The sequence below is a fragment of the Montipora capricornis genome, chromosome 2 (assembly GCF_036669925.1).
Source record: "Montipora capricornis isolate CH-2021 chromosome 2, ASM3666992v2, whole genome shotgun sequence".
In the NCBI taxonomy this organism is placed as follows: domain Eukaryota; kingdom Metazoa; phylum Cnidaria; class Anthozoa; order Scleractinia; family Acroporidae; genus Montipora; species Montipora capricornis.
In genome coordinates, this window is record NC_090884.1 from 46,693,803 (window position 1) to 46,717,714 (window position 23,912).

At 37.8% G+C, this 23,912-nt stretch overlaps 1 protein-coding gene across 3 annotated transcripts in view; it reads left to right on the forward strand.

Moving 5' to 3' along the window:
* Positions 1-23,912, forward strand: part of LOC138024241 (uncharacterized) — a 38,133-nt gene that overhangs the window by 8,791 nt on the left and 5,430 nt on the right. The window contains exons 6-21 of one of the 3 annotated variants that reach the window (XM_068871391.1): positions 981-1,046; positions 1,913-2,010; positions 4,258-4,384; positions 5,645-5,689; positions 7,908-7,966; positions 8,075-8,166; positions 9,829-9,890; positions 14,573-14,705; positions 14,782-14,874; positions 15,105-15,203; positions 15,687-15,749; positions 16,801-16,881; positions 17,559-17,645; positions 19,242-20,490; positions 21,300-21,778; positions 22,864-22,956. In XM_068871391.1, coding sequence (XP_068727492.1) covers positions 981-1,046; positions 1,913-2,010; positions 4,258-4,384; positions 5,645-5,689; positions 7,908-7,966; positions 8,075-8,166; positions 9,829-9,890; positions 14,573-14,705; positions 14,782-14,874; positions 15,105-15,203; positions 15,687-15,749; positions 16,801-16,881; positions 17,559-17,645; positions 19,242-20,490; positions 21,300-21,778; positions 22,864-22,956 — 2,926 coding nt within the window. Of the gene's footprint in view, positions 1-980; positions 1,047-1,912; positions 2,011-4,257; positions 4,385-5,644; positions 5,690-7,907; positions 7,967-8,074; positions 8,167-9,828; positions 9,891-14,572; positions 14,706-14,781; positions 14,875-15,104; positions 15,204-15,686; positions 15,750-16,800; positions 16,882-17,558; positions 17,646-19,241; positions 20,491-21,299; positions 21,779-22,863; positions 23,177-23,912 lie in introns of those variants that run through there. The other 2 variants (XM_068871383.1, XM_068871401.1) reach the window with 2 other exon arrangements.

A 23,912-nucleotide genomic window follows, 5' to 3' on the forward strand; every position in this document is an offset into this window, starting at 1 on the left:
GTTGTCTAAACTGTGCAAATGGCAATAAGAGAAAGATTAGCGGCAAGTCATCGATGTAAATACTGAAGGAACCCATTTCACTGCTGCATTGTTATGGCAAATTTTCAACCAATCACGCATGGATGCATGGTGGGCTGAATGGAGTTAAACTAAGCATAAGACCCCAAGTACGCATTGCGGACCTATTTTCTTGTTTCTTCAGGACTTTCAATAATTGTTAATACATGAAGTACAAGCCGAAATGTTAACTCAGGCTGACCATAATAATGTGCGCTCTCTTAGCAAGCAGCATGCAAAAACCAAAATGGCGGACTCTACGGTGCATTTCCAGCAATTTGCCCAAGAAGTGCAAATTATAATTTGTTGGCGCCTTCGGTACAAGAAACACAGGACACCCGCGTTTTGGGCGCGATTTTCAGCAAGCATCTCACTCTTTGCAAAATTCAAGACTAATGAGTGCTCTGCTTTGATGATACCACGTACACCCACAACGTTTTAAATTAAACTGGAAAACTTGAGGTTCTCCATATACTTTTCTGGAAAATAATTCTGGTATCACTATGTGTACACTGAGTTTGGTGAAATAATTCAGTCTATATATAATGTAGGTAGTGTATAATGTTGTTTTTTTGTTTAAACACAAAATGGTCGGATTTGTATACTCCTCGTCAAAAAAAGAACCGCATGGTCTTAAGTAATTTTAAGGTCATTTGATATACCTGTCGTTTTGGCATGCATTACATGTATACTAAGTAAATAGAGACATGTTTTATGTTTGCGTCTATGCACATTTTAAAAGAACAGTCCTCAATTCAGTGGCTGGATTTCTGTGCAATGGTGTAGATTAACTAAATTAAAGCGATCGTCCTATTCAAAAGAATGCTAAAACTTTGAATGAATGCTCAACTTTGTTGATACAAACTTCACTTTGGACTTAGTCACAAATTTGCTTACAGTATGAAGTGTCACTTCTGTTCAAGGTCAATTTATTGGAGAAAGAGAAGTGGGTCATTCCTGTAAATCACCAAGCTCATTGGACAGTTATTGTAAGTTTAATTTATATTAGAATGTATTGCATGTGTTTTACTTTTCACATCTGCATTTACTTTACAAAAGATGGGTTAATTTCAAATTGACAGAAAAAAGACACTAACCAGGGCTTCTGATATTTCGCACGGTCGCTGAGCGGCCAAATTTAGGTAAATGCGCAAAATCGCACGAAACTCACAAAAACACGTGGAATAACACGAAATTCGCTAAGAAATCTTACCAACATATTCGAGAATAATTTTGGCTGTTGGGGCTGTTTACTTGCTGCAAACTTGAAAACTTATCTCAAAACCTCGTGACAACATCCCAAAACTACCAGGCGACTTCTTAGTCAAGAGAATAGATTAATGTTGCGAAAAACTGGGTAGTGGCCGTGATGAATAGCACATTTCCCGTGCGCAGTAGCCTTCAAGGGAGAGTGAGCGAGACTGCGAATGGCAGTTCACTAGGGAGGAAAAACAAAGGGAATTTAGTTGAAATCAACAAAAAAATTACACAGAAATCTTCTTTAGAGCCTAGGGAAAAGAAATGTGGATGGTTTTTATGTCAATAGTTAAGGATTTTCATGTCAAAATGATGTTAGCGTCTTTCTGATAGGAAGTCAATGACAGGCCTGCAAGGACTCCTTCACTGTGGCTTTTGTGGTTGCCTCGTGTTTGAGCCTAAAGAAGCTATATTTTTGCTCTTACAAGCATGTCTTTAAGGGATTTACCCCTTTTGTATATTATTGGAGGTTTCCTCTGAAAATTTCCAAACCATCCGCCATTTTTTTGGTGAATTAGTCTTTGAAAATCCCGCGAAATTTGACTTTTTTTCCGCCACCTATTAGAAGCCCTGACTAAATGAAGTGTGTTCTGTTCAGATTGTTAACCTGGTCACCAAGACAATGTGCCTTTATGATTCCATTGACAATGCTGACGGTAATGATGATAAAGTAACTGGCCACTTCCATGCAATCAAGTATGTTTTAAGTGCACCAGGCCCAGGTTGCTCAAAGCATTGTTAACGCTAACCAGCGTTAAATACCATGGAAACCTATAGGTTTTGTTACATCCTCTCAATCAACGGTTAGCGCTAAGCAGGCTTCCAGCAACCGGCCCCTGATGTGTACTTGTAACTTGTTGGTAATATCTGGTATAATTGTCTTGTTTCTAAATGTAAATTAAAGCCTCACTTTAATGATAATCAACTTGCTTTCCCATACATTTGTATACTTGGTTCATGCATGTAATATGCCTTCAAGAGATCATGAAGACTGTTTCTTACAACTGTGATCACCAATTACATACCAGAAGGAAAAATGTTGACAATTGTCCCAATAAATTCCACTTTAATCTAATTTATAGATTTAGCCAAGCCTGAAAGTGGAGCTCCTGAATTATTAAGTATCTGTTTACAGTCATTTATATAATTATTATTTACTACAGTTAAGTCAGTTTAACTCACGAGGAAGTTTTTTCTCGACTAGTTTGATTTTAATATCAAGTTTTATTTGCCGGTGCATGTGTAAAGAAAAACTTGTCAAATTTTTCCTTCACTAGTGCACTTGTTCAAAAGCCAGCAAGTACACTTGTCAAGGAAAACTTGCTTGTGTGTAACCGGCTTTATACAGTCAAAGAATGTATCAATCCACAGATTTAAAAACCATATCTCTGGTAAGTTAACTGAATCACAAGAACAAAAAACAGTCTTTTAAATTGTATTTTCTCTCGCAAAATAAATGATATTTTTTCTCGCAATGGTAACAAGCAAACTGCATTATCTCTGTCAACAGGCAATGTGATCGAAATCTGTATTATGTGTTCTTCATGTACATGTACTTAAAACAAAATAGACACATTCCAGGTTTACAAACTGTAACATATAGAAACTGAACTGTTAGTGAAAATCAACCTAAAACAGAATAACTTCCTTTGGTCACAGGCGCAATGAAGTTGAAGATATCGGAGAACTGCGGGACATTAAGCAACTCCAGTTGTTTTGACTGCTTGACAGACTAATAGACTGGACACGTACATGTATTTGACAAAATTTGACAGCAAGGAATTTGAGCGAGCAGTAAATTACAACAGGGATCTTGCAAATATTATTGCACCAAAAGGAAATGGAATACAAATCTTGCAGTTAGCATACTCCCTTCTGTAAACAAGTTGTTGTTTTCCTGCCGCTCCGCCTGCCTCTGAATTTCTCATTTACATTGGTTTCCTTTACTTGTTTATCCTAGCCCTCTCTCGTGCCAGCTGGGTGACGTTCTTCGCTACAATTTTTCCTCCTATGTCTGTCTCGTTCCTGTGCCACTTCACAACATTCTTCGCTACAATTTTGCCTCTGTTCGCTAGCCCTAACTTGCTTCCTGAGGTGCTCCTCTTCGCTAGCTCTTTGCCTGTTCATTGTTGCTCGCTGCCGCTCTCTTTCCCCTTACTCGTCACATAAACCCTGTCTTCTGCTGTTACCTGTTGGCATACATGTAATATCTATTGTCTTTCGTTTTCCTCAAGATTGAACCTATAGAACCAACACAAGTCGTTTGGGTAAAGTGGCTTTGATTGATCATAAAATCGCCTTAGAAAACCGATAACAATCAATATGATTTCCTACCAGAAAAATGCAGGTTGCCAAGTGCAACACTGCCATGCGATTTCCCGCCAAGGAAAATTGCCTGAACACTCCCCTCCCCGTGAGGCTGAGAGGTTTTCTCTGGGTTCTCCAGGTACTTTGGGTACTCTGGTTTCCCCTCTCCTCAAAAACCAAAATTTGATTTGATTTGTGTTAATTGTTAATTTCAGTTTACAGTGTCCCCAATTACTGCTCCAGTGCTAGAATGACTAGACACTTTAATAAAGTTCCTTTCCTTTCCTCCCCACCTCTACCCTGACAGTCTGTATGGGTGGGCTTTATACTTTGATATCATAACCAAGATTTCTTGCATTGATAGATTTCCCATAAAATCTTGCCCATGGTACTTCGCTGGTGTTCTTTGCATGCCTGAGCTCCTCTACAAACTTTGTAATTTATAAGTATTTTATTGCCAATTAAGAGATGTAAGTTCTTTTGAGCAATGGCTTGTCAGTTGTTAATCCATTGTCACTATTACATTGGAAAGTGCAAAAAGACAGTACATGTACACTGTATGTTTTTTCTGTTTCCCCTTTTCCAAGGATACTTATTAATTAAATTATTGTTATTAATATGTAATGATTTTCACAGAAACTTCGCTAACAGGGTATACAAGTTTTGGGGAAAAGAATGGATTCCCCATGACTGGAAGCATTGTATTGTAAAAGAAACCCCAAAGCAGTGCAATGCATTTGATTGTGGGATTTTTTCACTGAAGGTAGGTAAAAGTTATTATAATTATTATTACTGAGGAAATTGTAACTCACAAGGGAGCCAGTGAGGCCTTTTAGCCCAAATTACCAGTCATTATGCTGAAGTGTGCATTTTTTGTGTCTAAATTGCCACATGATTTTACTTGCTAATGTTGGTTGCCTAGAGTGGGAAAGAGTTAACATACTTTTCAAGATCTGAGGATAGTCAGTTTCCTCTGATTTTAGCAGAATATCATTTCCCTCTATATCAAGGGTGGAATAAATAAGGGGGTATTTTGCTACCATGAAATCACCGACAACACAAGTAGATTGACATATGTACTGCGTGTACAGCTGTACTTGGTAATTGCATTATACCCAGCGTAGTCAATCTAACGAAACCGAACCAAAAACCAATCGAACCTAATCGAACTCAATCTTTCGATTGGAGTTCAATTGGTTCGGCAATTGAACATAATCAAACTGGAAATTTTTTTGTGAGTTCGATTACCGAACCCAATTGAACTCAATCGACGCGATTGGTTTGATTTTGTTCGCCAGAAAAACAAAATGGTATACAAAATTGATAAGCATTAACTCTTAGTAGAATTGGAAGGAATTCACTCTTTAACTGAGTTTTAACTAGAGGAGCAAGTGTGAGAGATATTAACACGTTTCAATGAACTAAAGCTGGCCATGGTCATCGTCAGGTACGTACCCTATAGCTCAGAGCCGGACCCCCATCTCCTCTTTTCTGCTTGTCAACAAATTTATCCCCGACATGGACGGCGAAACAGCACCACCAGTGGTACAAAAATGTAGCCCCTTACCACCGCTTCCAGATTAGTAAGTTTCACCTCTGCTCTGTCTGACATCTTGCCTGTTGTACTCGTGTTTGAAAGAGAAGCCAATGAATAACTTATTTGACCGCAACGCTTTGTTTCAGACCAGATGAGACTGGTTTGTGTTTCTGATAGTTGAGGTGCTCGATTATGTTCGATTGACTTAGACTATTTTTGATTGTTGAACTGTTTGATCACTGAAAGTTCGATTGTGTTCGATTGGCAATTTTTTTTTGTGAGTTCGATTAAGTTCGATTACCGAAACCAATCAAGCAATTGGGTTCGATTGGGTTAGATTACCGAACGTTCGATTGACTATGTCAGGATTATATAAAATTACTTGTCATGAAAGTTATTTAGATACAGTAAAGAATATTTTAAAGAAGCTTAACCAATTGGAGAATTTAGTGAGAATAATATTTCTGAATTTTTTCTCTTGTGTAGTTCGTGGAGTATGTTATATCTGAAAAAGCTTTGTCTTTCAGTCAGGTAAGACCTGCAGTAATAATGCTGTAATTTACTTATTCCAGACAATGTAAGTCGTTATTCCATTATTCCGTTGCACAAAATGGCTTTATTCCCTCCAGCAAAATGTTTCTGTTATTCTTATGCCCTTATTCCCCCTGATGTGGGAACATTTTCCTAAGAACTGGGCAAGAAATACATGTCTGTGTTTTCCAAGAGAATCAACGCATTGACCCTAGAGAGTGAAACTTAATAGATTTTACTCTGTCTAATGCCAATAGGTTTTACTCGTCAATGGGGGGCATCCTAGAGTGTTAATAATTTACCTAGCTATGAATGAGATTAATCATTGAATATGGTGTTCTGGATTATTGGACATTTTACTTGGAAAGTAGAGTTAAACTACTTGGAGCACTTTTACATCTGCTCATCAACCCAGCAAGAGATCATATGGTTCTCACCTAAGAGAACGGTGCATTTCAAGGACCATGATAAAGACTCTGTTATGTAATCAATACAATCTGCATACCTCGATGGACATGTATCTCTGTTTGTACAGAATACATGCCAGCATTGTTGCGAGTTTGTAATAATTTATATCATGTTATGGCTTTCAAAGTTTAACATTTGCAATCCTAATTACCGGTAACATATTTTCTCTGTGTTAATTAATCTGAGACACTTTTTTCAAGTACTTTTGAAATGAGCGAGAATGCCATTTTGTTAATGATAATTAAGTTTCAAATGAATTTTGAATAGGTTGTTTTTAGTAAAGGCAAACAAGGGATGTTTTAGTACAAACAAAAAAAGAAAACTTGCCTCAAATTGCCTACTATTTCTTCCTGTAATATTGAACTCTTCCTTCTATTATGCAAATACTGTATAAAGAAAAATACACAGTGTAATAGGGTTGATAATAGCTAGCTGTCTGATGTGCAATTCTGCAAATACAACGTCGGTGTTCCACACCATTTCCCATAGCTGTAATTTAACTGCTTTTTTCTTGAAAAAATTGGTCTATGAGGGCCAAGTAATTGTTGATCACCGATCGTTTCACATGTACCTCCGCAAATGTCATTTATTGCATAACCTGCACGTTATGCAATAAATTATACATTGGTGAGACAGGTAGACGACTAGGTGACCGATTCCGCGAACACCTTCGCGATGTTGAGAAGAATGACAAGGATGCATCCAAGCCAGTCGCTCGCCATTTTAATCTGCCTAACCACTCCAAAAAACACATGGCTATCTGCGGCCTTTCCCTACATCTAGGTACCACGGAAAGCCGCAAGAATCTGGAACAAAAGTTCATCTTTCAAATCGGCACCCTTAATCCTCATGGTATTAACGAACGCTTTTCATTTAACTAATATATTCCTATTTTACACGTTGCCATGTTACCACCAATAGCGTAGCTCCTACTCTACTATAAAAACTACACGTAACCCATAATCCCTCGATTCGCTCTGACGAAGGGCTAACGCTCGAAACGTCAGCTTTTAGAATCTCTGTACGGTGGCCAATTTACATTATCAACTCCGTTGATAAAACCAAATTCAAGTAATTGTTGAGTTTGGAAATCAAGGATTTGAAGGGACCTAGAGTTTTAGCCCCAAATTTAATGCAAGAGTTGTGCTTAATCATTTAATTTGCTGCCCTAGGCCTTTTGCGTGTGAAGGAAAATATATCTGTATTAATTGTCTGTGCAAGACAATTTGGCTGAATTGTCAGAACAGCACTTGGGAGCAAATTTTTTTTTTAAAGCCCTGCATTTCTTGCAAGGAGGGACTCTCAAATCAGTTGAGGCCGGGTAAAGTTAGTACTACATATTATCAATTGTTTTGTCCGTTATACAAAATTGGCTTGTTTAACGTGAACATTAATTTACTCCAAACTTATTTCAACACACCGTTTGCTTGCACATTTTTGAAAAGTCCTGGAGAAAACGTTTTAACTTCTGGTTGGCAAAGGTTCTACCAGTTACGTCACACTAAAGATGTTGCAATCAAAATGGCAGGCACTTCAAACTTCGAACAGGCTTTTCTATGTGAGAACGCTCTCACTTGCAAATGAGAATAGCACTTCTGGTATGCTAGAAGTGTGTTCTTATTAACTATGTAAACAGAAAAAAAAAGTTTGGGGTTTACGTATACATGCCCTTTAACATTGGAAATTCATAGGCAACCGTCACAATAAATGTGCCATTAATTAGTTTTATTGTACATGCTCAATTTTTTAGGATGACATACCAAGGTTTAGACAAGAAATGGCCAGAGAAATATTAATCATGGGATGGAGGTATGTTACCTTGCCTAAATTAAAATTCCAACACTTCCCTTGCAGTTGGTGCTTAAACTTCTGTGAAGTGTACTTAATAATGATTAAACCATGTTCTTAATTCATCAGATCTGAAGATGTTGTAGATCACCAGAAAAAACAAAATTATCCACCAGTTGGGAAATATGTTAAATCTTCATCCAGTAATAAGCCTTTAACAGGTACTTTTTGCAATTTCTTTATTCCTGTAAGTAAATAAATTCCAAGTGCTGAAACAAGTTACACTGCACAAGTACACAATGTACAACAAGGAAAGCTATTCCTTAAATGGGCTATGTTGCGCTATTTTAGGGTGTTTCAAGGAAATCTTTAGTTAATCACACGTTTAAAACTCGAAAATGGTAATGTGGAATTCCTTTACTGTTAAAATTACCATTACATCACAAACAAGATGATTCTGAGCAAAAACGAAATTTATCCAGGTGATTTTCCATAAACTTGAAAAGTGTCGGGCCAACTTTTTTCAAGATTACCCAAATTCAGTCTTGTCCATTTGTGCTCATCCATCCTTCTCTTTCCTTTTGGTGTATTTCTTTTATGTTGTTCAACAGTTTTAAGTGGTTATTGCAATGGTTCATTTTGCTTTTTGGGCATTCTAGGTGTCATAAGATTACATCATTTTGCGTGACATAGCCCCTTAAGAGGGGAATTAATCCTCAAATGGATTAGCTTGGAAGATGATTTTGTAGGAAAATGATGGAACTGCAATAATTATTTATATTTTGTATTGTTTGTTGATCTTGTAATAAGATTTTGAAGAAATTTGGATGGTTTTGTTCAAGTTTTTATTGCTGTTTTGTGTGGTCCAATTGTTTCGTTTGGTGTTTCGGTTGTTTTGCTGGTTTCGTTCCGGTGTTTCAATGGTTTTGGTGGTTTTGTTTCAGTGTTTCAGGTTTTAGTACATGCTGTGAATGCAGGGTTAATTATAATTATGTTGCATTTTGGTTTTATTATTGGTCTATAACCAGACCACTTTTTGTTAAATGCACACTCTTAGAAATGTAAATACATTTACCACCCCTTAAAATGAAGCAGACAAATCAGTTTACTAAATTAAATTAAACTCAGTCATAAAAATTAAGATTTAGCTCTTATTAACCGGGCAGGAGGTCTGTATGGGAGAATCTTGAGCGAGGTTGTGAGTACAGACCGAACACAGTGAGGTCTGTACACACGACCGAGGTCAAGATTCTCCCATACAGACTGACTAAGCTCGGTTAAGAAGATGTTTATTATATGACAAACAAGAACAATTTAATTCGTTTAATGTAACTGGTTTGTACTAACTGACATTTTGCTTGCGAACGGCGATGAGTGGCGATGAGGTGAACTTAATTCTGTCAAAGTTTGCTTGTCATCCTCTCTTTTCTCATCATGCTGTTTGGCACCTCAATAAATAAATATTGGTAGAAGAAAATACTCAATATTTTTGCATTTTAGTTTGCATCTTTTCACCACAAAACATTACCGATCTAGATGCTGGTCTAGATGGGAAAATCTAGACCGTGGTTTTAGCCTTTCGTGAATGTTGTAGTTCCCAGTCCTCGTACTGAAACAGAGCCATATAATAAATATGTATAATAATAAAAGTAGCTCAATCAAATTATCCTGCTGAAAGGTGTGTAGGAACAACGATTTATTCCGATTTGCTGGTAACTGTTTAATGTTCAACTCTCCTCACAATAATAATAATAATAATAATAATAATAATAATAATAATAATAATAATAATAATAACAATTTTATTATTAATGAAATTGATTGTTGCTGGAATCCTCATTTTTACAGCACGTTAACTGAGTTCTGTTTTTTTTTCCCATAAGGCGAAGATTACAAAAACCAACAACAACAAAAGGACATCAAAGGTGAATTTGGCAGTGCCAAGGTACAGTGTAACTATATGTCAATGGTAAAATATTTGAATTATAGGGTATTGGAACATGATCCAAGCAAACATACAAGACCATTGGTATTGTGATAAATTTTCACGGAGTGATGTTTCACGTGTTGCATGCACTAAGATATTTCTTTCTGGCTTAGAGGTGGCAAACCTTAAGCTTTAACTTTTATCATGCTCAAATAAAGGTCATTCCTTTTAATGGTGTTGCTAACACGTCACAAGCCACTTGTCGACACTGATTTTGATATTTAAAATTTTCAAGTTTCTTGTTTTAACGGTCTAATGTTGCAATGTCGCGCAATCATATTGCTATGAAGTCTAAAGATGCTCCATTGTGTGGGAAGATTAACTGAGGAGTGGGTCAACTTTTCGTTGATCTACGAAACATCTGTATTAAAATCCATATCTACTCATATTGAGTTTCGCTTTTACAGTTATATACGGATATACATAATTATACATTACATATAACTGAATAAATGTTAATTTGAAAGAAAATTTGCCCTGAGTGGATTTGAACTCACATCCCCGCATTACTAGTCGGGTGTGATAACCACTACACCATCAGGACAACCTGCTGTCAACACAGCCCTCGAAGAGGTTATTTATGTAGTTAGGGTGCGGGCCTACCGGGAAATTTTCTTTCAAGGTGACAAGGTAGGGGAGCCTATAACTCCACTTGAAACCCAACTATTAAGGCTCATGTTAATGATACACGACTGTAGTCAACATAGCGGATGACAAGGAAGGATTCTTCAAATAATCATACTTTTAACTGAATAAATGTTTTGAAAGAAAATTTGCCCTGAGCAGGATTTGAACTCACGTCCCCCTGTTACTAGTGAGGTGTGATAACCACTACACCACCAGGACAACCATGCTGGCAACACAGCCCTCAAAGAGGTGATTTACGTGGTTAGAGTGTGCCAGTTAAAAGTTAAAAGTATGATTTAATATTTTATGATTATTTGGGGTGTGCATCGTCAGGGTTTCTCTCATATACTTATATAATTATATAGGCAGAATAAGAAGGTTTACGCAACAATGAACTCACAGCAGAAGGATCCAAAGGATGCAGTACCACCACATGAATTTATAGATAAATACTGAAAGAAAACAGTGGCGTAAACTTCATACTGGTCCAACTTGATTTAATGACCTTTCAGCTGTTCAGCCTTCCTCAGACTAACATTAAAAACTAAAAACTAAAATTTATTTACCATGGTTGTGCGTATCAGAATTAAGTACTGGTTTACATAAGCAGCTTAATTAAGAAGTACAAAAAGATATGAGTAAAAGCAAAGTATGAGTAAAGCAAGTGACAAAAGTTATGCAATAGGTCAAGCGCAACACATTCCCCGCAGAAGGCCTCTGAATGACTATAATTAAGGCTAGCATAGTCCCAAAGAGGGGCCCTTAAACACAACTGTAATAAATTCCCCGCTGACGGTCCATGAACAGCACGCTCAAAACAAAAATAACAGAGTCCTCCAACTTCTCCCCCAAACAATACATCCTTAAGACAGAACTCTGATGATGGTGGATCGGACCACCCACAAAAATTGTACTTGAAAATGCCATCACCTGGTGACTCTTGACTTAATTGGGCATAACCCATCCTGTTTCAACTTGAGCACTGTGTGCCCTTAACCACTTTTAATTATTAAAGTGAAATCAAAAGATTTTTTGTGGTAACCATTATTTAATGCATGAAATTAACAAGGACGAGCAAACTGGTGTGAAATGAAAAACATGACAAAAAATACTTGGGCAGTCACAGTCATGCGTGACCAAAACAAACAGAAATTGGTTTATTCTTTACGATAATAAAAAAATCCATTTCATTTGGCGATGCATCTGTTCAGTAATAAATCAACCGTTAAAAGTAGTTGATTCAGTATATATATATAACAAGATACAAGCCTTGCATGCAAAAGGTCCACTCCCTCAGGGTAGGTTCTCTGCTCTTTTCCTAGGATGTGGTGTCAATGTTTTCTAACATTGACAACAACTTGGGTATTACCACTGTTAGGAAGGCCCTTGATACTAGATCTTCTAAATTTCCCTCTACTGATTGCATAGCGCAGGCTGTTGAAATTTGTCTCCGGGTCAACAATTGCCATTTCTCTGAACAAAATTTTGTACAAAAACATGGTGCGGCCATGGGTCCGAAAAATGCATGTAGTTATGGGGACTTAGCAATGGGCATAATCGATGAGAAAGCCAAATAAAGTACTGTAGCTTGAAACCGGTGCTCTGGTGCCATCTAAATTCCGACCAAGCTCTGCTGCTTATCGGGCGGTCAATAAGGGCGGTTGTTTTAAATGTGATAAAAATAGGTGTGATTTGTGTACTACTTGCAATATCCTATCCGACAAAAATTTGTCCTGTTCATCCTAAAATGTAATTTACGTTGCAACATGCTGTAAATGTGATCTACAAGTGTGGGTTCTGCATCAACTGAGTTTAAAATTAGATTCGGCAACCATAAATCAAATATCAGGCCTTCTGATAGGGTGCGATGAAGAAATGCAAATTGTGCGAAATTTGCAGGGCAGATTATGCGATTAAAAAGGCCAATTATGCGATTTTTTTCTGAGCAATTTTAAGCTTGTTTTTCAGGGTTTCAGGATAAAAAAAAACACGTTTTTACTGCCCTAAAGACATTTTGAACATAAGGGAACAATAATTATGAATCTTGATCGACATTAGGTGGGACAAGTAAAAAAAATGAGGTCTTCTGCACTATTGGTGCACCACGTTAAAAGTTGAAAGGACACAGCTTAACATGCCAAATGAATGATCAATAATTATTAATATTCCTGTATGCTATGACTAGCTTCTTACACTTTGTTTTTGTGTTCAGTATTATATTTCTGAACAGATTTGCTATATGTAATCTCAACAAAGGGCGTGTTTGTGTTACACCAATTGTCAACTCTTTAAGAATGAGACTCGTACCAGGCCCCCCACATGCAAAATAATGCCTTGAACTTCGAATATTTACGAAATTGAAGGTAACAAGGTAAATCGTATTTATGCAGGTTTATGTTTTACTTTATGAATTTTGTGCGTTCTTTTGTGAATTATGGGATTTTTTGTGAATTGTGCGATCGGATGCGATTTGAGGTGGATTGTGCGAAATCGCACCATCACTCAATATCAGAAGGCCTGAAATAATTATGCTCAACAATAGAAGAACATGTGAATTGGCAGTGAATTTTAAGAGTTCCTAACACAACATTTCTCAAATGAGTTTTGTCATCATCGAACAAATTATATCCTTCCAAACTCCATTACACTTAGACCAGTAATTACTACTTACCAGAGAAGCCTATTGGATGACACAATTATTCACACTTAATCTGCATGGCTTCAACAAAAGGCGCGAATTCCGCTCAAAAATCGCATTAACTACAATCAGAAACCCATAAGGGTTGAAACGTGTAACGGCCCCTTGTGTGCTGGGAAACAAGCTTCCGAATATTCAATTTGCTAAGTACCATTTTTGGAGCAACAACAGCGAGGGGTTTCCAAATATGGTACTTAGCACTGAAACATTCAACCAATCAGAAAGCACTGAATATTCGGAAGCTGTGAACGCGCGTTACACGTTTCAACCCTTATGGGTTTCTGTTACAATACAATACAATACATGCTTAATTGACCGCTCCCCAAAGGGGCTTTTCAGGGCGAATGAAACACAACGAAACGACGGAACAGAATAACAACAACTGTTAAGAATCCCAACTGGCGGGAGGCTAACCAGCTTCAACTTCCCAGCTGCACTTGTAAATAGCCACCAGGGACTACCAGGATCAAATTCAACGAGTGGTCAGAACGAGACTTGAACCCGGGAACTCCGGATCTCAAGGCAAGCGTCCTAACCACTGGGCCACACTGCCTCCTTTTAAATTATAAAATGGAAAATGAATGCCTCCTTTTAAATTGGAAAATGAATCGTGACTTGTCCAGTTCTTATTTTATTTATTATTTTGTGGTAAATAGTTTCAATTGTTATGTAACTTACGTTTTGCGTTCATGGGTCCGGGGGCATGCCCCTGGAAATTTTTTTTGAAATGAACATGCGCTGAGATGCAATCTGGTGCATTTTTAGACACAATTTTGAGAAATTTGCTACAATGGTATTTTATTTATTTTTTAGTCGTGATCATGTTCTAACAATGTTACAATTAGGGCTGATATTTGCTAACAACTCATAAACAGAATGTACAGTACGAAAACTGAGCCTGCTGTAAGGCCAGGAGTTTGTAGTACTCCATGTTCCTTGTCATATAGTCCCCAGGGAATAATTTAATACTTCATGTGCACTGACCTTCTTGTACTTATACATTGTATACTGTAATGACTAAAAATATTTTTTGGGGGGAAGCTGGGCATTTTGGGGAAGGTACATTGTACTGTATTTGAGGAGTAGAATCTTCCTACATGTAGATACATGTAGAACCCTGATCATTACGTGTCACTCATGTCTGCCCATTGACTGAGGTCACATCATGCTAATATTTTGAAATTTATGCACCCTGATTATGTTGACCTCAATTACTTCACGCATACTGCAGCATGTTCCCAAAAATATACTTCACTATTAACATCTGAAGAAGTTTTATGAAATTTCCATGTCAATACAGTGCCTTATTATTTAGGAATTTGTGGCAAATTCAAGAAGCAAGGCTCACTCTGAAAAATTTGATTGTGCTGCAACATCAAGTGTGGATGATGTCACTGATGACAGCTTGGACATTGACAGCGCCTTGACAGAGCTCATTTCAAAATCTGGTAAAATCTAGCTGAAATTTTGTTGCTCCAGTTTATAAGATATCCATTTCCATTTAGATTTGTACTTTCCCTTTAGGCAATGCAGAACCAGATCTATCTGATAATACACAATTTAAGAATGATGACAGTGATGACAGTTCAACTGAAATTGCTGAAGGAACCACCTCAGGTGACTTTTTTCCTTGCTCACAAGCAAAGACAGTACATGTATCATACAATTATGATGAACGAGTTTACTGATAAAGAAGGAATTATGTTACAAGGCATATAGATAACTGAGGAGGTCATAGGTGGTTACATTCCTATCTGACTTACAACTTTCACCTGCTTAAATCTGAATTCTAATTTAGCATTAGTTGTCATGAATATATTAATATTTCTGACTAACTTATTGTTCAGATATCGCAGAACCAGACCTATCCGATGACACAGATTGTGAATATGAGGATTGTGACAAAAGTTCAAATGAGATTACTGATTTAGAAGGAACTACCTCAGGTGACATTTCCTCCAGTTATGCACGTGATATACCAGCACCATTAGAAATAGAGTGACTAAAGTGATAAGCAAGGTATTAAACAATTATGTTGACTGATTGAGCATTTACTGAAAGTGAAGGAATTATGTTTGGAGGTAAAGGCAAGAAGACAGAGATTGTCACGTTGCACTCCACCTTTACCTGCTTCCCAAAAGTGAGCATTCCCATCAAGTCACTAAATTATGCAGTCTTTTAGAAGGTAAAGACAACAGCAAATTAAAATCTTTAAATTTTTTAAGAACTAACATTTTTGTTTGACTTGATTTGTTGCCTGCACTGGAACAGATCATTTCTCTGTACATTTCATACTTAAATAGTAGATAATAATAATTTATTTATTTATTTATTTTTAAGAAAGGCAGCATGTACTGGCACATTTTGTTTATACAAAACATAACAATTTGTTATTGCAAAAGAATTAAGTGTTTGCCTCGCCGTTGCAGATCCTAAATCGGATGAGGAAAATGTCATTGAAGATGAAAATGATGACATTCAATGTTCTAAAAGTAAGTTAAGCGTTAAATGCATGAAATCCAGCAGTAGTCACAAAGAAGACTGCGACAAAAATTTCTGCATGTTGTTCGTATAGGTCTTGGTAAAGGAAAATGAGGTGTCCGAGGAAAAAGGAAATTGTTGCGCTGCTATTTTTTGTAGAGTCAAACTGTATATCATATTAAAGCTAATAGATTGAATTATTTCAATATTAAAGTTTAGTTTTGAGGCCCCAAACTCGGAACAACCGAGTCTGCTGCAGACGTTCCTGCCCCTTCCCTTTAATGCGAAAACAACCGCACTTTGTAAGTCACAGATGAATGCACTCCGATACCGTGTGAGGGGCGTCTTAGTGCATTGGAGGTGTGAATGGGTTAAACTTATACAAACTATGTCCAGGTTTTACTCTAACGCCAGACGATTTTACTCGTAAATGTGGGGCGTGCTAGGGAGTTTGAGGTGTGAATGGGTTAAACTCAGTCAAATTATGTCCAGATTTACTCTGTCTTGTCTAACGCCAGACGATTTTACTTGTCAATTGAGTGGGGGAGGGGGTAACTTCAGACGATTTTACTCGTCAGTGGGGAGTGGGGGGGCACCTAGGGTGTTTGAGTTGTGGATGGGTTAACCCATTGACTTGGGAAACTCGTTCACCGTGCTTTCGAGCTTACCTCATTTAAGTTTTGTACGGGAAAGTAAAGTCAAAACCGAATGGCACTCGTAAGCCAATAAAATTGCTCTGGGTGGATAACCGTCTTCCTCGCCCCACCTCCCTCCCCCCCCCCCCCCCATCCCTCTTCAAGCCATAAGGAAACCCTGTTGGTGACAAGAACAGAGGTGCAACATAGAAGAGGATTTAAGGAGATGAAACACAATGACTTAGATAAACATTTATAGTACTTTCATGTCATTCCTTAATTGCATTCCACAGGAATTTAGTTTCTTAATTTTTATCAAAACGAGTTCTGAATACTCAGTCTCTGCCTGAATAACATACTGTATTGAGTATCTGCATGTAGTTATTTTTACCAGAAGAACTTTTATCGTAACTTTTTTGTACTTCAGGTTACAAGCAGAATATGAAAAGAAGAAAACGCTTGTTTTCGGGCTCGTCCTCCGATGAAGACAGTATGTCACACTCAGCAGGTACAAAGGATGATTTTAACTTAGCTAAATTCACCATTTTAGCAGTGATTTTTTTGGCACCCATATTGAAAATGACTTCACCTTGCGCTATATTTAGCGGGTACTTTCTAGTCTTTTCACGTTTTTGATTCCTGTGTTAGGGGGAATTGGGATGGAATCCCTAAACAGTGCAGGTAGCGGGCAAGTTGACTGTCAGATCCCGCGAGTGCTCTGGGCCAGAATGCCACATGTATTTTTACTAAATTAATTTTCTTTCACGATGTATTTTGTTGCTAAGGGTTACCTTTTCTTTTGCAAAGTCAAAATTTCTCACTTTAAGACGATGTAATAATATAAAAGCTAGTTTATGTTCCATTTTATTCCTATCGGATTGTCCGGGAATTTTTGGCAAATGGTAAACAACCTGCGTCTAAAAAAGGCGTGAATTTAATCTTAAGGGGTTTCCTAACGGGCGACCAAGGATTTGTCAGCGCAAACAAATTTACGGTTTTGGGTTGCCTGGGTTTTGAAACAGGGACAACCTGGATTTATTTTTTTTCGGGCACTGAGCGAGTGAAGACTACTGCTTTCGTTTTATCTTGAGGTGTTTAAAGCATGAGTCACCTGAGTGTGTTTTGTGTCTGCTGAGTTTTTTTTATCAAAACTTCGCCTTTGTGTCTTTCATATTGACAACAAAGTACCCGAGAAGACCAGAAAACAAACCAGGAAATGTCAGAAAAAATCAACAAAGGAGGGAGTTCATTGTTCAGTTAACCAGTCAAAGAGTGAGTTTTGTTTTCTTAATTGGAACTCTTTTTGAACTGCTTATCAGCAATTTGGCTCTCGTATATAGGAATATAACAAGTCTTTTCCATTGATAGCTAGGGGACATGTCGGACTAGAACTCTCCCCTCTTAAAAAATGAGGTTGGTAGGAAATGACGTGCAGGATAGATGTTACATTCTGTCTCCTATTGATCGGCTTGTGTTACACAATACAGTGGAACCCAGTTAATACGGACACCCAGGGGACATGCCATCTTGTCCGTTTCCGTATTAGGCTGGCTTTCAGAAAAATGTCTCGAACACTTGTTTTAACTATCTAAAAGACTACAGCAGACATTTCGGCTAGGAAACGTAAGTTGCTTACACGACAAGGCTGTCAGAGATGAAAAAGGCCACAAGCAATGACTACAGTGAAATGCCAAGAAAGTGAAACTGTAAGAGGAGGCAGAAAAATTTATTAAAGGACTAAAGTTCAAGGGCCAAACACCGGGAGAAAGACAAACTGATCAAAATTAAACATGTCACGCTATAGTTTGCGTCTGTTTTGTTAGTAAGAAAATAATACTAAACTCGCAGAAATCTGTCATTATTTGATAAGGTACAATGTCTACGATTAGCACATAATTGTGACAATGAAAATAGACAGTGCGCACATAACCAGTGTCCGTAAAGCGGGGTTGACCACATATGAGAGTTTGTGACTCGGGACAAAGGAAATTGTCCGTTGTCCGTATTAACTGGTGTCCATATTAAGCGGGTAAAATTTGGAGAAAATATGTGATCTTTTCGTGGGGACAAACGAAACTCTGCTATATATGGGTGTCCGTAGAGCGGGGTTCCACGGTATTATCATGTGTACGTTCAGTTTGACTATTTGTTGCATTCAACAGAGAATGTATCCTGATCATGTCGGTCTTGTGATATTGTGATGGCATACGGATTTCAGCGCTATTAAGGGGGTGGCTCTTAACTACCAAACCGTTGGTTGCTATGGACCCCTTCAAGTAGTCATTTCTCAAACCCTTTAACTCTACAGTAACCTTTTTTTGCCAAGTGTGTTCTATTTAACATTCCTTTGTATGGTTCGACTCACAACCATATTTGCTACAATTAATGTAAATCACGTGACCAAAACAGAAAATGCCTAAACACTTAGCAAGTTAACTATGTTTTTCACATCTTTTAAACACAACAGCATGAGAACATTCTAACACAAAAAGTGTAGCATGGATTTTAAAGGAAATGATTTCTTTAAAAAATTGTGATGTCATAAGGTCCTCCTATGATACACTTTTCGAAATATCAGTTCCATTTTTTGTCCAAATAGAAACTCCATGCTACAGTTTACGAAAAATGATTTTATTTCCTGGGAGCTTTTATCTGTTTTTCACTGAAACGCACGGCAAAGAACTAAGACTAGTTGCGCATACGCCTTCTGACTGAAGTGATGTCAGATTTCCATTGAAAAAGTTAGTTTATAGAACCATACATGCAACCTTTCTTTTTTTTGCAACCATTGGCCTTCTGTAGTTAAGTGCCACCCCCCTTGAATAGTGCTCGCAGTTAACCGCGAATCCATCATTTTTAATTTACTAGTGTCCGTACCATGTGCCAAAAAAAATGAGTCCAACACAAGAGTGTATGACAAAAGGCAAGCATGCTTTTATTGTGGCGTTTTGGTGTCTAAAATTGCAAGGCATTATGAGCTCAAACACAAGACTGAAAGAGATGTTGCTATTGCCCTTTCCTTCAATAAGCGGTCACCAACCAGGAAAAAACACCTTGAGAAACTACGGTTATTAGGGAACTATCACCACAATTTAAATGTTTTGGAGACGGGAAAAGGAGAGCTGATTGTCTTTAGACGTCCCACCTCTGGAAAAGAATGTAGTCCTTCAGATTTTCTTCCTTGCAATTATTGCCTTGGATTCATAAGGCGTCAAGAATTGTGGAAACATGTTAAATTGTGCAAGTTCAAACCAGAAGGAGATGAATTTCCAAAGCACCGTAAAGTTCAGGAAAAAGCAAGATTGCAGTTATTTCCAGCCATTTATAGTGACAGTATTCTTTGTCAATTGTTTGCGACTATGAAAAGCGATCAAATCTCCCTCATTGCTAGAAATGATTGGCTCATCAAGGAAATTGGGGTGTTGCTCATTGAAAAACATGGAGAAAAGCAAAACAACTTCGTATCTCAAAAGATGAGAGAACTTGCTAGACTCTTGCTTCAACTTCGCAAAACAAGTTTCAATGCTGACGCCAACCTTTCAGATTTTATCAAGCCTCAAGAATTTGATGTTGTGGTGAGCGCTGTGAAAGCCCTTTCAAAGTTCCAATTTGACGACGGTGTGCATCAAGTAGCTACACCATCATTGGCCTTGAAAATCGGCCATTCCCTTAAAAAGTGTGTAAACGTCCTTCGGGGCCATGCATTGCGAAGGAAGGATGACTCACTACTGGAAGATGTCGACAATTTTGAAAAACTAATAGAAGCAGAGTGGAGCCATCGTGTTTCACACCATTCCCTCCGCGCTCTTGGCACACAGAAGTTTAACAGGGTGGAATTGCTGCCACTTGCAGAAGACCTTGAAAAACTGAGGAAAAGTGTCCTTTCAATAATGCAGTCGACAGCGCAAGTCCTTCAAGAAGGGCAACCTCAGTTGGAATCCTGGAGTAAATTAGCTCAAGCTACTCTAGCCAGACTAGTGATGTTTAACAAGAGGAGGGGAGGAGAAGCTTCTAGGATGCTCTTAAAAAGCTACCTCAATCGACCAGACTGGAACCAGGTCAACAATCCAGAAATTATGTCAACACTAAGTGAATTTGAAAAGGAATTGTCGAAGAGGTACGAGAGGTTACATGTAGGTCAGGATTCCATTGATTCATATTGTTTATTAATGCGCCCCTACAATGCTTCCTTTTTCAAGTACTGTTACGTGTACAGTAACATGTGAAGCATGTGAAGCAAGTAACGTGTGAAGCATGTCTTAGTCAATGTACCGGTAGTTAAGTTTTGCTGCAAATTAGTGTTGCCTTCTTGGATAGATTACAGTTCACAATTGAGCCACATAGTTTAACGCTACTCCGGCTTAAAATGAATGGAACTTAAAAAGTTACGATTCAAGACCCAAACGAATTCAGTGAATTCTTGAAGTTGCATTCATTTTAAGCTGGAGTTTCGTTAAACTACTGTATTGCCCGAATGCAAAAATGGCCGCCAACAAATTATTCTTTTGTCTTTGTGTTAATTGGCATAACTAGCCCCAGTAACACTGTAAAATTGAAAGAATTTGGGCTGTAAAACGAGGCTAGTTAGGGCTTATTAACACAAGGCAAAGGAATAATTTGTTTGCGGGCATTTTTGCATCTGGTCAATGTTTTCTTCGTCATTTTACTTTCAAATAATGACCAAAGCTTGTTTCTTTTGTTACAAAAAATAAGTGTCACTCTCAGGGGTCAATGGGTTAAGGGAGTCTTTTCGTCAATTGGGGGGAAGGGGTCCGAGGGCATTTATGGTGTGAATGGGTTAAACAGTAAAAAACCCAAAAGTCCCCATTAAATGCAGTCAATGAATATACACGGTTAAATATAATTTAAATATGTCCGTAAATTTCTTTCCTACTGTCACGGAGAATGTGAATTGTTTTTGAACAGGCTGGACATGGTTGAAATAATTGGCAAGAGGGGAAAAAAAGTGCCAGTTATTTTGACCGCTGAGATGACCAGGAGCATTGATCTTCTTATCAAGACAAGAGAGGCTGTGGCCATTCCTGAGAAGAATCCGTTTGTATTTGCCAGACCAAACAGGCAGTCATTACAGTGCATGAGAGCCTGGGATTGCCTTAGAAATATTTCAATGCAATGTCAACCACCTCTGTTAAACCCTGCCAATATAACAAGTACAAAACTGAGAAAGTATATAGCTACTATTTCCCAAGTACTCTCCATGGAAGAGAAAGAAGTGGACTGGCTTGCAAGGCATTTGGGTCATGACATTCGTGTTCATAGGGATTTTTACCGGCTCCACGAATCAACAATAGAAATCGCCAAAGTGAGCAAACTACTTCTCACTGTTGATCAAGGGGAAACGAGAAAGTTTGCGGGGAAAACATTACAAGAGATAAATCTAAATGGTAAGAAAAATACAATGCTACAAAGTTATTGTAAAACTGCCAGGTGCTCTCAAGGCCTGTTTAAGGACGTTCGCGCCAATTGTTTCTGCGCATCCTTACTGCGTACGCAAATGCACACGCCACGTCATACACGAGCGCGCGAGCTAAGTAATAAAATGAAAACTGATAGGGCAAAAGGCCATTGCTATAGCTTTGCCTGGATTTAACGGTCTTGGACGTTCGGTGACCCCTATTTTTCTTTCCAGAAACGGATTTTATTTACAATTATCTCCACGTTGTCCAAAAATGAACAAAAAATCAATGTGGGAAGTTCAAAAAATTTCAAGGTTTCTGCTCACGGGACATCAAATCCTGCCATCTTGCGGCTGCAAGGCGCGTGAAACTGTGGTCGCCAAATGCGAACTTGATCTGTAAGGGAACCTCATCAGTTGACTAAATTCACTTAATTAGGCCACTTAAACAATATTTGGCAGAGAAGATTTCACTTCAAAGATTTAATTGCAATATATTTGGGTTTACAGACACTGGCCTTATTCGATAACGAAGCCCGATTTCCAAAACGAAGTCGGTGACCCCCCATTTTTTTTACATTTCTGACATAACTAACTCATCATCTTAAAGTGGTAAAAGTTTCAGAAGAAAATCAATGTTGAAAAAATTTCGTGCGAACGTCCTTAAATCATAGCAGTGGCAGAAAACGTTGCTAATGGTAACATCTTTGCATCACAATGAATTGAATCAAAGGATTTGTTCTCAACGAAAAATTAATTTTTGACAAGATGAGATGGCTGAACCTATGGGAAAGCCATTACGTCCTACACTCTGCTTTGTCAATCCCAATTTCCTTTCTGCTCAAATTGCAATAATTATCTAAACTGAGACGACAAAACCTCTTTTAGTGCGTACAGCGGGAGCGGTTTGCCGCTGCAAAACAGATTAGGTTTGCAAGACAGAATAAGCCACAGTTTGTTCACTTAAAATGTCATGGCAGAGCTCCTTCAAAAACTTGGTATACTTGCTTAAATTTAGTTCTTATTAGTTTACATCATAGCCAACTTCATTTAGATTTTGTACTTTTCTTTCAGACATTGCAGAACCAGATCTATCCGATGACACAGATTATGAAGATGAGGATGATGTTGAAAGTTCAACTGAGACTGCTGAAGGAACTACCTCAGGTGACTTTTCCTCCAGTACTAGCACTGTCAGAAATAGAGTGACTAAACATGATAAGCAAAGTATTTTGCAATTATGTTGTTTAAACATTTATTGATAGTGATAGGGGTTATGTTTGGAGGTAAAAGTAAGGAAGTCAGAGATGGTAATTTTGCACCCTACCAACACCTGCTTCCCCAAAGTGAACATTCATATCAAGCCAATCACTTAATTAGGGTTGCAAGAGTTTTTGTCTCCAAAATATGCGTCCTATTAATAGGTCGGGAGAACAACAAAATTCTTTACATTTTCAAGAACTAAAATTTTGTATCTCCCTTACCTGTTCCGATGCGATGTAGTGGTAATTACATTGTCAAAAATATAGCTAACATTATTTAAAAGTAGTGTTTTATGTCGCCGCAGTCAGACATCGCCAGTGATCCATTTGAAATGAACGCACTGTATATGATTATAAAGACGTGACAATTATTTTATAGCCATGCTAGCTTGATATCTTGCTTAGGCAGTATTTGAGTATTTGACGTGGTTGCTACGGTCAGGAAATGGTCAGGGGAAAAAATCTTTAAGGTTAAAGAAAAGTCGGGGAATTTCACTCTGAGTCAGGGAAAATTTAGTTCTTTGAGAGAAGTCAGGGAAAAATTAAATTTTCAGAGTCTTAACTTCTTTATTGCCAACTCAGTGATGTTTTTGAATGAAATCATACAATTTGTTTTCTTCTGTTTTCCCTGTTTTCTAACATTTTCAATTGTTTGTGACATTTTAAGGACATGAAATTGGTTGGATTGGTAGGAATTGAACGAGAAGCTGATGTTTTCTATGTTATGTTAATAAACTGTACTCTGCATGTGACTTTCCAAAAACATAAATAAATGGTTTGAGGCCATTACCAGGACTAATTTGTGATCTTTTAAAATTTAGTTGGTCAGGGAAATTTTACATTTGTCAGGGAAAAGTCAGG